The following is a 14,169-nucleotide window of genomic DNA, read 5'->3' on the forward strand; positions in this document are numbered from 1 at the left end:
CCCATGATTAAAAGAACACCCACCTTCATATTTAACAAAAAACCAGAATTTCCCTGTCAACACGAGTCCCCATGTTAAAAAATAACCTTCTATCAATTGGATTAATTGATAAAATGAGTAGAACATCTTAATATAAAGAAATTTCATGTTTTTTTATTTTGTATTAGTCTTTTAATTATATTTAATAACTTAGTTTTTATTAATAACAAACTCGATTAGCTGAACAATCTTTTTATATATATTAAAAAGCTTTTCTTTTTGCTCTTTAAAAGGGCAGAATATAATCTTTCATTGACCGCAAACATAGAAAAAAACTTATATATGCTTATCGACTAATTTTGAAAAGCAACTTAGATGTCTTTAGAACATTCAAGAAAATTAAGTGCATTTTTAATTATTGCATGCTCTTTGATGCTTTTCTTAACTTTCCTATTTGTTTATGTAATAAACTGTTGCAAAATAATTCATTTTAAACTTTTATGTTAACGTTGGAAATGGCCGACCGGGGCCAATTTATCGTGCACTCTTTGGCAAAATTTTAGCCTGCAGCACGTACACAATCTAAAGGGCCCATACCAAAAACAGGAAAGTGCCACCAACTTTGTGGCGGTGGGGGGGGAGAAACTAGTGAGGGTCGGAGGAGCGCCACCACCTTCATCCTCCATCTTTTTGTTTTTCTTTTTCTATTTTCTCGGCTCTTCCTCCGTCTTTCCCCCTCCCATTTATTTGCATATATAACACGGAGAAAGGTGACCGACAGCCACCCTCCCCTCTCCCTCTCCCTCTCTCGTTCCTCTAACTCTTGCTTGTCACCATCAGCCGAGAAGAATTTGGAGGAGTAGCATCATTTTTCCCGCTTTCTTAGATTCTCTTCCTTAGCGATCAATGGCTTCGACAAGAATGTGGGCCTCCAGAGCCGCTTCCTACCTCAGGCTTTCCTCCTCCCCCTCCCCTTCCTTCTTCTGCCGATCCTTCTCCTCTGGTATTCTCTCTCTCCCCCCTCTTTCTAGGTGAACCGGGACAGAGGCTGAGTGGGAAGTCCGAAGTTCTCTCTCTCAATATGAGGCTTGAACACTAGGATTGGTTGTTACGAGGAAAAGATATGCCTTCTGATCTCGTTATCGTGATCTGTGTAGCTCCCAGATCTTGTGTGATCTTCTGTTGCCTTGGCTATCTTAACGATCTAGCGTTTTATAGAGATCTGCGGTCGTGTTTGATCGGATCACTGTGTTGTTTGTGGTTAAGCGTTTGTTTTGACCATTGAGCATTGTCCTGCTGCAGAACAGAGTGACCTTAAAAATGAAGATCTCTTTCTTTCCTTCATTGAATCCGTCAATTTAGAACGGTTTACGATGCTGTCAAGAGCTCTGTTATGACTCTGAATGTCGAGATTTTTTAGATTAAAGGTTTATGAAATTATGGCTGGTCTTCTTGGTCTTCCGGAGTATTTATTATCCGTTCATTGATGAAATTCCTTTTCTTTTCTTCTATTGTTGCCAAGTGATCTATATGTAAGTTGTATGGACGACCGCCAGAGCTGGTATGAAGTATTCGGGTTGCTCAAATATCAACCTATTCCTTTTCTTACTTTCTTAACTTTGTTCTGCGTGTTTGTGTTTATAAATTTCTGATTAAGGGGCATTATGTTTCCGTGGGATGAAACTTTACGTTGCCATCTTGCAGTCGTGAAGGATTTAATGTATGCTGACTCTCATGAGTGGGTCAAAATTGATGGCGGTTTGGCTACTGTGGGAATAACTGACCACGCTCAGGTTATTGATTTTTCTGTTATTTCATTTCATTGATATCTTTCCTAGTGTATCTATGACATTAGAAATGATGATTTTTACCAATATATTGTCATTTGTTTGAAAATTTACTTTGGCATTTAATAGTCAAGTACATTTAGTGCTCTCTGTCGAATTCATTTGTCCTGAATCAATTAACTGTGTCGAAGCTACTGGTAGTGACTTAGATTATCTGGGTTGTTGTTGTTCAGCACAACTAACCATTTTTGGTTTCTAATTCTCATAGAGTAAAAAATGTATCATGTCAAAATTAGTCAAGTTTACTGCTTGCAATGCTGTCAGGCAAGGTTGTGCTAGTTCCTGATGACACACGTTGCATGCTTTGCTCTGCTTTCATGTTCTAGTGGCTTTTTGTCGTTCTTAACAAAAGCAATTTTTATAAAGCTTTTATTTCTATTTTATACACGACAAAAAATCTATAGCAAAGCTGTAAAAAGACTTGATTTTTCTCCAGATTCAGTTCTTCAGCTTCCTTTTCATGGTCTCTGAGATTTACTCAGTTCTTATGGCTGTTGTGCGTAAACACGTGTACTTACCTGGATTGGTCTAAAAGCAAGAGCCTTTTCAGAGCTTGGAATAGTTAGTAAACCATAAGAGAAACGTGAAAAGTGGAGCAAGTTGAAAGCCCAAGACAGCATTTTGGGATATGAAGACTTTGTAAGTATAAGTAGATGGAAGGACCTTATATAAGCAATGGAATCGACCATTTTTCATCATAATAGTATTCTTACTCTTGTCTTTAGCTTGTCGTGATCTCTAAACTTCTATTTCCTTTCAATTATAAGTACATGGAAGGACCTTATACCATGAAGCAACGGAATCGACAATTTTTTCATCATAATAGTTTTCTTACTTGTCTTCAGCTTGTCGTGGTCTCTAAACTTCTACTTCCTTCAGTAATACTTGCTAGGCCTTATAAAAGCAGTATCCAGTTATTCTGTTTGAATCTTTGAGGGACAAGATAAGCCACTTTAGATAGTATTCCTTTTCTCCATTCACTGCTTTGGCATCAAAGTTCCAGTTCTCTTTTTAATCTGTGATGTGATCTCGCAGGAGGTGGTTCATTTAGCTTGTGTTATGATCAGCTCAAATTTGTCATCTCATGTATGAACTTAAAACTGTAGCGGTATTACAGGTTTTTGTGTGGATGCATGCATGCATTTGCATCTTTTCTAGCATTAGGGTGACATGCAGTAATGAAGTAGTGTGCAAGAGCATAGCTTCCCAATCTGAATCCCAAATCAAACACAACAGAAGCCTAAAGCTGTATAGAAGCAGCAACCAGGGAGAGACTGCACATTTTACACTGCCTTTAAGCAATCGATGTAACTGAACCTCGAACGATATAGTTGGCATCTTGTGGAGTTATTGTTTCGTTTTAAAGATAGCAATTGCTATATGACTGATCCTAGTAACTCATGACTTTCCAAATTTTTCTAATATGCTACATTTTGTCCTTCATTTCAGGATCACTTGGGTGATGTTGTGTATGTTGAACTGCCTGAAGTTGGTGCTACTGTAAAACAAGGAGGTAGCTTTGGTGCTGTTGAAAGTGTCAAGGCAACTAGTGACATCAACTCTCCTGTTTCAGGGAAAGTAGTGGCAGTTAACGAAGATCTTGGCAGCTCTCCAGGTTTGGTAAGTTATCCACTTGTGGCTGTTTACTATGGACTTGTCTGGTTTGGCTCAAAAAAGATAGAAGGTTGTCAGCAGGAATTGTTTTACTTCCTAGTTTTATTCAAAGTATGCAGCTTTTCTAGGTGTGGCGGTTCGATGCTAATTGGTGGAATTAGGTTGATTCATTGTCACAAATATCGTTTCTGGGTTTTAAATGGCAAAGTTTTTCTATCTCGGGAAAATCTCAGCATGTTTTTAAAACTTTAAAAAAAAAAAAAACTGAAAACAAAATGCTAAAAATGCGAAAGTAAAATGCAGTAATATGAAATGACAAAAAATGCCAAAAAAGTGAAAATGAGTTTTTGTTTGTATTTTTTGGCATATTGTTCATTTTGAAAACTGCTTTTGTTTTTCGGCTGACCTATTTTTGAAGTATAAAATGGATTTTTTTAAAAAAAAAAGTGGGCACTTTTATGACAAATGGGCTGATTGCTGGCTTGGCTTTAGAACTAATGGTTTATCTGCAAAAATTCAGACGATTTTAACCAATTTAATGTATCATGGTTCATATGGTACCAATGTATAACATACCACACAGGTTGGCAAGGCAAATTTCATGTTTCGTATGATATTAGTGGCCATGAATCAAGGGCATTGCACGGATTACAAATTCCAAAACTGCTTTTATTTTTTGATTGCCTTTATGCTTATGTTTTGTCTTTTTATGTTATGTTTTTTGTATAGTTTTTTGGCATGCAAGAGACCATCGTCCTGCAATGGTTCAATTGAAGCAGGCCTGCGGTTGGCCTTCTTTTCCCTCATAAGGACATCCATGTGAAATAACTATGCATGAGACACTATTATCAAAAAAAAATGGAAAAGCCAGTAATTTCGATTGGTACTGTTGCAGTTCTTAAATCACATAGGCAAGATTATTTACCAACAAACAAGCAATATATGTACTTGTGCCAACATACTGGTGAATGGTCAGACAATGGAAAAGCCAGTAATGCAAATTTGTTAAAATCACTTTCTATCTCTTGACCTTATAAAATGAGTTTCTATGCAGAGATATCATTCAACGTGCATGTTCTTTCAACTTTATTCTGTAATGCAGCATTTTTTATGCATTTATTGTGCAAAACATTGTAATATTGTTACAGAAAAGTGGACCAACTGCATATGTGCATGTTTTCAGAGCTTGGTATAAAGCAGTCCTTTTTCTTGAAGGTGCCAAAAACTCTACAAACATATGAGAGAGAGAGAGAGAGAGAGAGAGAGAGAGATTGAATTATGCACTTTATGGTTGTGCAACTACAACCAAGTTGAATGAAAACTTGAAAGCTTTTTATTTCTGAGAGAGAAGCTGGAGCTGAGGCCCAAAAGGGTTGGTGCAGTAGGGTTGCGCAGTTGTCAGACAGACAGTTGCAGCTGGAGTCGCACACACGTCAACTCCTTGCACAAGCCAAAGCCAATGTGCATCTCCTGAGGTTGGGAATGTTCACCTTGAGGGTTTTATAGCTGCTCCCACAAAGGTTTAGTTTTTGGTAATTTCAAAAAAGAAAACAAAGCAAAAAAGGGCGTACTTACCATATTAAACCGCTCAAATGCTAATCTCGACATCTCAATTCAACCTCCTGGCTGGTGGTTGGTGTCGGAGGATATTTGGAACCTTAACGAGCTTAATGCAGCAAAATGAATTTGCCCTTTTGATGGATCTATAGTTGTGGACCTGAAAGACTGATTCAATTGCTTGCAACTCATGGGATTAAGTTGTTTTCTGTGATGCAGGTTAATGCTAGTCCTTATGACAACGGTTGGATTATAAAAGTTGAGATGAGCGACCAAGATGAGCTGAAATCCTTGATGAATTCAGATAAATATACGAAGTTCTGTGAAGAAGAAGATGCCAACCATTAGATGTATGGTCATTCAATAAATGCCAACATGTTTGTCTGTGCTGCCAATTAAAATCCTCAAGCCAATAAGTTGGGGATAGCTGCTTCATGTTGCGGTAGAAATGCTCTAAGAGAACTGTACTCGGATTGTTGAGATTCACTTTCTTTGATGAAAGCTTTGCACTTTTTGTATCAATTTACCATACTGATGCAATTTTTCGATGGGTACATTTCGAATAGAGTATTTAGCTGGCGGCATTATTATGTGATTGAGGAGATAATACATCTAGGAAAAGAGAACACATGCGCCAAGGTTTTCCCTCCGAAGGCACAGTCAAAGGTGAGGTTAAGGTATTAGCATTATTCTCTCATGTTTTCTTAGACTATCTATATCTTTTTTGTCTAATGACAGGAAATTACAAGCTGCTCGCTTGATAGAATCCTTGCAGTATTGTACCGCAGCTATATTATTTTGTAAAGCAATGCGGAAGATTGGCTTCCATGGCCAAGCATTGAATCCTACGTTGACATTATTATTAATTTCTAGAAAGGCAATGGTACAGCCAAAATCAACTCCTTGTAAGTCGCTGGCAGCTGTCTTTGATTTGCTGTTCAGACAAATACGGTACTTGCGCTGCTAGATATTAATCCACAGCTGCATCTTTTAGGGGGGTATTTGGCAATGGGAACAATTTGTAGGACAGATTCATGGAATAGTGTTGGTCTTCCAGTTGACAGGCGCCTCCTTAGCCCATGCAATAACGCCTACTAAATAACAATATATAGGGGCTATGTATCCCTTTTCCATGCAGATTTCTGTTCAGGCGGACTTGGAACCTGCGCAAGTTGCTATGAAAACAGTGTTTGGGAGTGGACGATAAATGCTAATTTGTAAGGATGCTTTCAGATCCTGGAGCACTGCCGATCTTGCAGATTCCATGGTGATCTGCTAACTGAGGTTCTGATGGACAAATGTGACCCTAATCATGTCTACCATGTAATAGAAATAGCGTCCAAGATGCTTTTCGAGGAGCCTTTCAGTGGCTGTGGCAGACGCAGTCAATCTACATGGGGGTTGTCAATAAATTCAATTTAAATCCTATATCCAATTGAACCTTATAGAAAAATGAGGATTGAGGAAAAATTTGATGTTGATTAAGGATTCAGATCAGATTCAGACATAAAGAAACAACATCGGATCGGATTCAGACTTCGTTTTAGTTTTAATTAAATATTGATCGGATTTGGATTTGGATCTATAGTTTTAAACATGTATCATATTTTCAATAACTATAATATGGTTTGGGTTTGGTTTAAAAATCGGATTCAGATGTGAATATTAATCTGAAGATCGGATTCAGGTTATGAATTCGAATTTCCAATTCAGATATGATACAGATTTTTCTTCACCCGAATTTGAATCCAGATATCTGAAAAACTAAATCTAGTAAAGTATACAGCTTATTTGAATATGATCCAATGGCATCCCTGAATCTACAAGCAGATTATCCCTTCCCAGTGCTTGGTGAACCTGCTTCCATTATTCAGCATGTAAGGCTTAGCAAAGAACCTGATAGGTTGAAATGGGTACAGGGAAGTAAATATATTATATCAGCAACGAAAGGCGGTATAGGAAAGGCATAAATACCCTGTTCAAGGATGGTAGCCTATCTGCAAAATGCACGGCCATGGTTATACTCAGCAGGGATGTCAATGGTTTGGGTGCAGTCCATAGTTTGATCCACATCCAAATAACCAGATAAGATGATGGCTAACAATTTGGATCCGACCCCTTCAAGTGGAGGCTACTACTTCGTTTTGCGATCTCTTTGGAATAAATTGGGATGATAATTCTATGTTACGCTGGAAAATGTGGTATTCCCCTATAGCGTTTGAACTTTAATTCAAATTTTAGGAAAGGTTTCCGCGAGAAACAGACATGGAATAAATGTGCTGGACCTTTTTAACAGGTTCTAAAACTTTAATACCGATAATAAAGTTCCACCGAAATTGGGATGATAATTTTAGGTTACACTTGAAAATGTGGTATTCCACTGTAGCGGTTAAACTTTTTTAATTCAAAGTTTATGAAAAGTTTCTGCGAGAAACAAACATGGAATAAATGTGCTGGGCCTTTTTAATAGGTTCTAAAACTTTAGTACGGGGAATAAAGGTCCACGTAAATGTTTGGAACTTCAAGCCCAGCAACATTTTTTTTACTGTTGCTTTTCATCCCTTTTTGTACTTTGAAACTTTAAAACCAGCAACATTTTTTTACTGTTGCTTTTCATCCCTTTTTGTACTTCAAGAAAACTTCAAACATGGAACTAAAATGCCTTGAACAATTCCGGGTCATCACACAAGATGGTGTATGTGAGGACAGGAACTTTTGTTCCACCTGAAAAACATCCGGTATTAAATACCCAGCCTTGCCCGCGTACTTAATACCACGTTTTTAAACGTTAAATACCACATTCAAACATTAAGGAATGGCGACCTCAAGATAAGGATTGGAAATTGAACAAGGAAATTTGGATGACTGCACGTAGATATTGCCAAACTGGCGCTTTTGTGTTTCCATGAAGGTTCTGTAAATCATAATTCCCCGTTCTTTTTCTGATCATCAATAAGTAAAAGCCGGAGGGTCCAAACATTCTACATCAGCAAAACAAAGAAATCCACTTAAAAGACATTAGTCAAGTGAACCGGAAAGACATTTGCCGACTGACGTTCCAGTACGAACAGGAAGCAATGATTGACGGAGAAGGCAGAAGGTGTAGCAAGCCATGCCACTTGTGGTTTTCGTATTTACACCTGATTAACTGCGCATTCAAACTTTTTCAAAAAAAGAACTCAGCAAGCAGAGCAGAGCCATAGGAATGGCTTTATCGCACCCACCTCTCAGTATGGCTGGTAAAATACTAAAAGCAGTTGAATGGCGTTCAAGCCTGAGTTGTTCCGAGATCAAGCTCAGACAGTGAGGTAAACAAGCTGAGGCCCACGCTCCTCGCTTTCAAGAGTTACATTGTTCAACAGTGGTAGTAAACAAGCTGAGGCCCACGCTCAATGCTACAGTGTCCTAAGGCATCTAATGTAAACAACCATCTCCATGATTAACAAGTTAAACAAGTTTATTTTCAACCTGAAAATGACATACAGCTGTTTACCTGTTAATTACAAAACACGAAACTAGAACATGCAAAATGCGCTCCGTCCGTTGCCATTGATAATGTTCAACTGGGGTTTCTCACATGGTTGAGATGGATTACTTTTCACAGTGTAGGGATCAGTACCTAAAATCCACACATCAAATTGAACGGGTGTCAGTCGGTTTTAGTCCACACCTAACTTTGAAAAAGATAAAATTAGGCCTCAAAAGCCATATCCTCTCTGCTCATATGGACAAAAGAGTTCTAGTTTTACTTCAACTATCAAAATAGTCATACCGAAGAAATTGAAAACAAACTCCAGAAGGCAGAAACTGATGTCTCACAGATAAACTTTCTAGTTATGGTCTTCAACCATCAGATACTTTATCATGTTTAATCTTCCAGTTATGGCTTGTCCGGGGGGCACAGGCTATGCCTTCATAATAATGAGATTGCAGGTTTTGATTGTTCCAGTCCTTGACAAATCTCTCGAATAGTTTGTGTGCTTCTTCGGATGATAGATCAGAAAAAAACACTCCTTTTTCTTCCTTCAACCAGCTTGAGAATTCGTTGTTCTTGGAGTAGTAGTCACCCAGTGAAATCTCTTCAAACTGATTCATGGAAGGAAAAACCATTAGTCAGAGATCAAAAGACAGTGTTTATTGCATGTCCTCCACAAAAATAGCTCCCAAAGCTATGCAGCGCTCCAGCATGCACACATATAAGCATGCTCTTATGCTTGTTCATAGACCAGTATCACTATAAAACATGAGGACCTTATCCTAGTAGTACATATTATGCATCCTCTGCAGATTTCTGACTTGGTATTTGGTAAACACGGTGTGGGAGTAACCCAATTTGCAATATCATTGCATCCATAAACTTTGATCAGTATATGCCAACCATGTTGTTGCGTATCAGCACGAGTATATCAACCAATGAAAATTGAAAAATAAGTTTTCTTACTTCAGGAAAGGCATCCATGGAAAAGGACAAGAAAGCAAGTACAAATTTATTTTGTGGAAGGATCGCTGAGAATGGTTTAAGGTTTCAAAACAAGTTCAAATCCCAGTGAACATTCCCCTCTTTCCTTTTTCCTTGGATAAGCCTCAGGCTGGTAAAGAACCCTTAAGGTCCCTCTTATGGAACAGTACCTCAATCTCGACTTGCTACAAGAGAAACCTCCAAGTTTGAACTAACATCTATCAACTTGGTAATTAGGCCTGGGCATCGAGCCGGCCCGGCCCGGTTAAAATAAAAAAAATTATTTTTAAATATAAAATAATACATAAATATAATTAATCATAATAAAATATGGGCTTCTTGCTTGGCAGGTTCTTCAAAGCTTATATCATAATATCATTATAAAAATAAAAAATAATATTAAAAAAACATAGGCTGAATCGGGCAGCGTCGGACCAACCCGGGCCGGCTCGATAAGTTATCAGGCTGGGCCGGGTACCATCTTGCCTAGCCCTATTGGTGATGTTCACATGCCTACCAAATGAGTGGAGCCCCTACAGGACCATAGTGCAGCTCCTAGGACACCTCCCACTTTCTTCGAGAAAGAGGAGAAAACAAGTTGGCCCAAGCATGTTATCTGCAAATTCTAAACATGAATGGAAGAATGTTCTCCTTCCCGTCCATTTCCTATACCTTATCATGCCCATGGAAACAATAAGCTTTCTGTTGGTTGTTGAATCCAAACATGTAAAATGTTGTTTTGTCACAGTTTGCTTGATGCAATATATGCATCAGACTTGATATATGTGTGTGTGTGTGTGAGAGAGAGAGAGAGAGAAAGGACTGCTGTCAGTATCCCATGTTAGAATTTGAAGTTAAAAGACCAAAGCATTTTCATTCAGTTAGTTCAAACCTGTTTTGTAATAGATAAGAAATGGGGAAAAAAAAAACTGCAAGTTCATATTTGACAAGAAATGTTTCCAGCAATGCCTTGTTATCAGCCTCTACATTCATGTTTAATGAAAAATAACAAAAAAAATGCTTGCATCAATGCCTTCACCATCAGCCTAACAAGGGCTGAACAAAATTGGACATCTATCGTACTAAGATATCATATGCTACACTGCCCCAGCAGGCATTCTATATAGATAATGGATATTTGAAGAATTTTTGACCATATCACCTAATGCGTCAGCCACCGGCTCACTGGGAAATGGGGATTGCTACAAACCTATGTTGTTGAGGTGTCGTCTAAGTGTATGCCTAGGCGCTACGACACCTGCATCGCTTAAGCCCACCACTTAGGTAATACAAGGTGATTGTGCACCTAAGCTCATGCCTAGTCATGCCTAGGTGCAACTAGGCGTGCCTGTGCGCAGTCCATAGAAGTTGAAGAGACACTCAGTGACTCAACGGGGTTCATAAAAACTCTTTAATATGGACTAAATAGGCTAGAGACTGGTGTGGTGTACATTTTTAAGTTGTGGAAGCAGAAGGGATAGTCTTTCACTTTTTCTTCAATGTGGATATGGCTATTTAAGTGAACATTTGAGACTAGGAACTAATTGTATTAAGTTTCTGTTTCTTGTATCTTCAATACTATAGTATAATATAAACCATGTAATATTGACTGTTATGGATTGTTTTTATATGATGACTATATCACTATTAGTCATATCATATAACTTAATACTTAAGAACTAGTAACTTAATATATATCATAGTTGCTTTCCACACTTTTTAACATATATATTAAGTTATATATGACAATCTGAGATTCTGATATAGTATATAATTGAAATCAATTATATAATATTGAATGTAAGTAATTCATACAGTCATAATTAGTTAAATGGTCGCCTAAGTGTGCTTAGTCGTGCCCAAGCGCTCCGAGGTGCTAGGCGCAGCCTGTCACCCAGGTTGTGCCTAGTGACTTTGATAACATAGATATAAACAGAGGTAAAAACTTCAATGACAGTAAAGACAACAGTAAAAATGTTCAATCATGTCTTCTTACAAAAGGAAATATGTTTAACATTTTGTTATGTAGGGTTTTGCTGCTGTACTAAACCCCCCTATTAGGAGCAATGTATTTTAATGAGGTCACATCAATTATGACGTCAACCATTACCCACAGGTCTGTCCCATGGAAATTTATGTTAAGTTTTTCTTCTTCCTATCCTGAATTGGGATGCTTTCTTTTGTGGCTAGAACCTTTCTTTCACTGGTCCCACCACCCTATTTAGAGCTTCAGTTTTTTCATCCATTGTATTTAAGTAAAAAAATGTCAGTATTAGAGTGTTTTTGCAGAAAGAGCCTTCAAACATCTAAAACATGAACATACTCTCGTACTTTTTGTTCTTTTGAAATTTCAATGCAAACCAATAATGTCTACAAGAGATGGAGGGCACATATCTTACAGATGACTTTTGCTCTTTCCTCTTCACCCTCTTCATCTCTGAAAAGAAATTAGTGCAGGTAAGTTTAAGCAAGCTATCTTCGAGGGGATACAAGTACAATAACAATATATGCCAAATACTTCTGATGAAGATTTTACATTGCAAAGCAGGTAGGAAAAAAATTGACAGCCCATGTGTGTGAGTGTATGTGTGCAGGTGTGTGTCTCTGAGAGAGAGAGAGAGGGAGCACCGCACAAACAAGGGATGCAAGTGAGCAGAATGAACTGACAGGAGGATGCCTAAGCTTCGAGTGCTCTCGTGAATAGCCTAAGTGAGGTTGAGCTCATAGCTATCAGAAGAGCAGATTTGAGTTGTCATGTCAAGAGAAACATAAGGAACTTCCACTACGCAATAGGATTTGGAGTATGGAATAGTGAGCCAAGTTCACTGGCTAATCGCCGACTCTAATAGCTTCAGGACATCGAATTTGGGCTCTATGACTGTTTGCAAGATAGAGACATCAACATCCATGCTACATCGCGGGAACACTTGTTATTTCCAATTCGTTTGGCCGAGTCAAGCTAAACACTTGTTATTTCCAATTCGTTTGGCCGAGCCTATATCACGTTTCAACGAGCGCTCCATGAGCCAAATCAAAGGGAACCAACACTGGCTCCTCTCGTTTGTCTTGTCAACTCAGCAGAATAGCTAATTGAATTACAAGAGTCACATATGACTAAGCAGTAAAGTAGTAGAAATATGGTTTCCATCTAAACGCAGAGTGAAGTTTTAGCAAATTTCAATCCCCATTTGTTTCAGCATCAACATTGTCATCATTCAAAGAAGGATCCATGTGACGTTCATACAAGTTGACTCTTTGAATAAAATTGGTTAAGTGAAACAGAAGGCAAAAATAATAGGAATCTTTGGTTCCACATTAGAGGAAGAAACATTCATGCAGCATAAACAAACGAAGACAAAAGAGAAATTAATACAAGAACAGAATTTGCAAACAAAACCAACTTCATTGGCTGTCTAGTGCTTTCAAACTACATCATCTCCATGGGACAAACCTATAGAAGGAAAAAGGAACGAAAGAAAAGCAAGGTAAAGCGAAACGAAAGGATGCGAACTCTTATCGTCGTCTCTGGAAGATCGACGGGATGATTTGTGCCTCCTCTTCTTGCCGTCCTTCTCGTTACGCTTCGTCTGCTTGTCTCTCGATCGATGCCTCTTTTTTTCACCATCCTCTGGGATACAATCGAAAGAGCGAATCAAAAATTAGAAGGAGGGACCGCATAAGAGAACTAGAGAATAAGAGATGGAGGACTTTCGGAGAGGAACGAAGACCTTCGTCAGACGGATGAGAACGCCGCTTCAATCTCTTCCTCCTGTCGGAATCGCCGTCATTCCTGCCCATCTCGATTTCCCTTGCCTTCTATTACTGATCCACTCGGGACGCTCAGAAACCTCGTAAGAGCCCCGCCGTAGCTCGCAGCCTCGCAGGCCTCTCGGTTGAGCCCTTCAGAAGGATCGGATATTTTGGATATCTAAATCAAGTTATGTCCGTTTATCTCTGTTTTGGGTCAATTGGATCGGAGCATGCGAGAATGTTTTAGTTTGGATTTAGTTTCTACATATGACTATGTCAAATGAGTGCCAGGGCGTTGGTTATATATATACATATATATACATATATATATATATATATAAAAACGTCTGTATTCATAATATACATAATTTTAGCATGTTTCATGACTTAATTTGTCCTTTTTTTTATTGCTTTACACAAAGAAATAAAAGAACAAAGAGAAGAAAAAAGGAATAAAAAATATTTTGGACATGTATAAAAACGAATGTGGTTGGAGATGTGTGTTGAAGCTGCACCTGTATCAACACCAGCACCAAGATCGTATCAACACGGGTGCGGCCTTTTTTTTAAAGAGTACTTGTGACATAGCATATAGATCAAATGATCAAATTGTAAAATAGTTCACAAAAACCACGCTTGATCAACCCAATCTCTCTCTCTCTCTACAATCATACATAATGTTGTTAGAATGAATGTTCCAAAGTCAGTCTTTGAATCGAATGGGAAAGCCTAATGATCTAACGAATCGACAATTCCATCGGAATTGGAATTGTTTGTGAACCAAATTAATCTAAAAACATACTTTAATTTTAAAAACACATAAAATTTGAAAATGATCAAATATATTATAAAATTGAAAAAAATAAAATAAAAAAATTAAACAAAAGCTTCAACATTCTAATGAAAAAAATTATAAACAAATAAATTCATACATTTTGTAGTTTTCTTTTCTCTTTGCTATCA

At 37.9% G+C, this 14,169-nt stretch overlaps 2 protein-coding genes across 5 annotated transcripts; one reads left to right on the plus strand and one right to left on the minus strand.

Annotated features, from left to right (window-relative positions):
* Positions 1-605: 605 nt before the first annotated feature.
* On the plus strand, positions 606-5,562 carry LOC116263808 (glycine cleavage system H protein 2, mitochondrial-like). Its single transcript, XM_031643589.2, has 4 exons — positions 606-982; positions 1,684-1,772; positions 3,276-3,446; positions 5,217-5,562. The coding sequence occupies exons 1-4, from the start codon at positions 886-888 to the stop codon at positions 5,343-5,345; spliced, it is 486 nt and encodes a 161-aa protein (XP_031499449.1). The 5' UTR covers positions 606-885; the 3' UTR covers positions 5,346-5,562.
* Positions 5,563-8,305: 2,743 nt separating this feature from the next.
* Positions 8,306-13,371, minus strand: LOC116264492 (style cell-cycle inhibitor 1-B). 4 transcript variants are annotated; one of them, XR_004174857.2, is made up of 6 exons: positions 13,185-13,370; positions 12,968-13,084; positions 11,856-11,893; positions 8,770-9,083; positions 8,491-8,616; positions 8,306-8,411 (listed from the first exon to the last, which is right to left on the minus strand). XR_004174857.2 is itself a non-coding variant. In XM_031644760.2 (5 exons), the coding sequence occupies exons 1-4, from the start codon at positions 13,252-13,254 to the stop codon at positions 8,841-8,843; spliced, it is 468 nt and encodes a 155-aa protein (XP_031500620.1). In that variant the 5' UTR covers positions 13,255-13,371; the 3' UTR covers positions 8,418-8,616; positions 8,817-8,840. The 4 variants fall into 4 exon arrangements, 2 of the variants coding, with proteins under 2 accessions (XP_031500620.1, XP_049936550.1); XR_004174856.2 differs by lacking the exon at positions 8,306-8,411 and having other exon boundaries at positions 8,418-8,616; XM_031644760.2 differs by lacking the exon at positions 8,306-8,411 and having other exon boundaries at positions 8,418-8,616; positions 8,817-9,083; positions 13,185-13,371.
* Positions 13,372-14,169: the final 798 nt, after the last annotated feature.

This window comes from Nymphaea colorata, chromosome 11, assembly GCF_008831285.2.
Source record: "Nymphaea colorata isolate Beijing-Zhang1983 chromosome 11, ASM883128v2, whole genome shotgun sequence".
Taxonomy (NCBI): domain Eukaryota; kingdom Viridiplantae; phylum Streptophyta; class Magnoliopsida; order Nymphaeales; family Nymphaeaceae; genus Nymphaea; species Nymphaea colorata.

Bases quoted from the DNA above. Each gene is read 5' to 3' on its own strand.
- LOC116263808 (XM_031643589.2), top strand. From the start codon at position 886: ATGGCTTCGACAAGAATGTGGGCCTCCAGAGCCGCTTCCTACCTCAGG. The intron at 1,773-3,275 runs GTTATTGATTTT...CCTTCATTTCAG, and splicing joins GAATAACTGACCACGCTCAG to GATCACTTGGGTGATGTTGT. The intron at 3,447-5,216 runs GTAAGTTATCCA...TCTGTGATGCAG, and splicing joins TTGGCAGCTCTCCAGGTTTG to GTTAATGCTAGTCCTTATGA.
- LOC116264492 (XM_031644760.2), bottom strand. From the start codon at position 13,254: ATGGGCAGGAATGACGGCGATTCCGACAGGAGGAAGAGATTGAAGCGG. The intron at 13,085-13,184 runs GTCTTCGTTCCT...ATTGTATCCCAG, and splicing joins TTCTCATCCGTCTGACGAAG to AGGATGGTGAAAAAAAGAGG. The intron at 11,894-12,967 runs GTTCGCATCCTT...ATTTCTTTTCAG, and splicing joins TTCCAGAGACGACGATAAGA to AGATGAAGAGGGTGAAGAGG.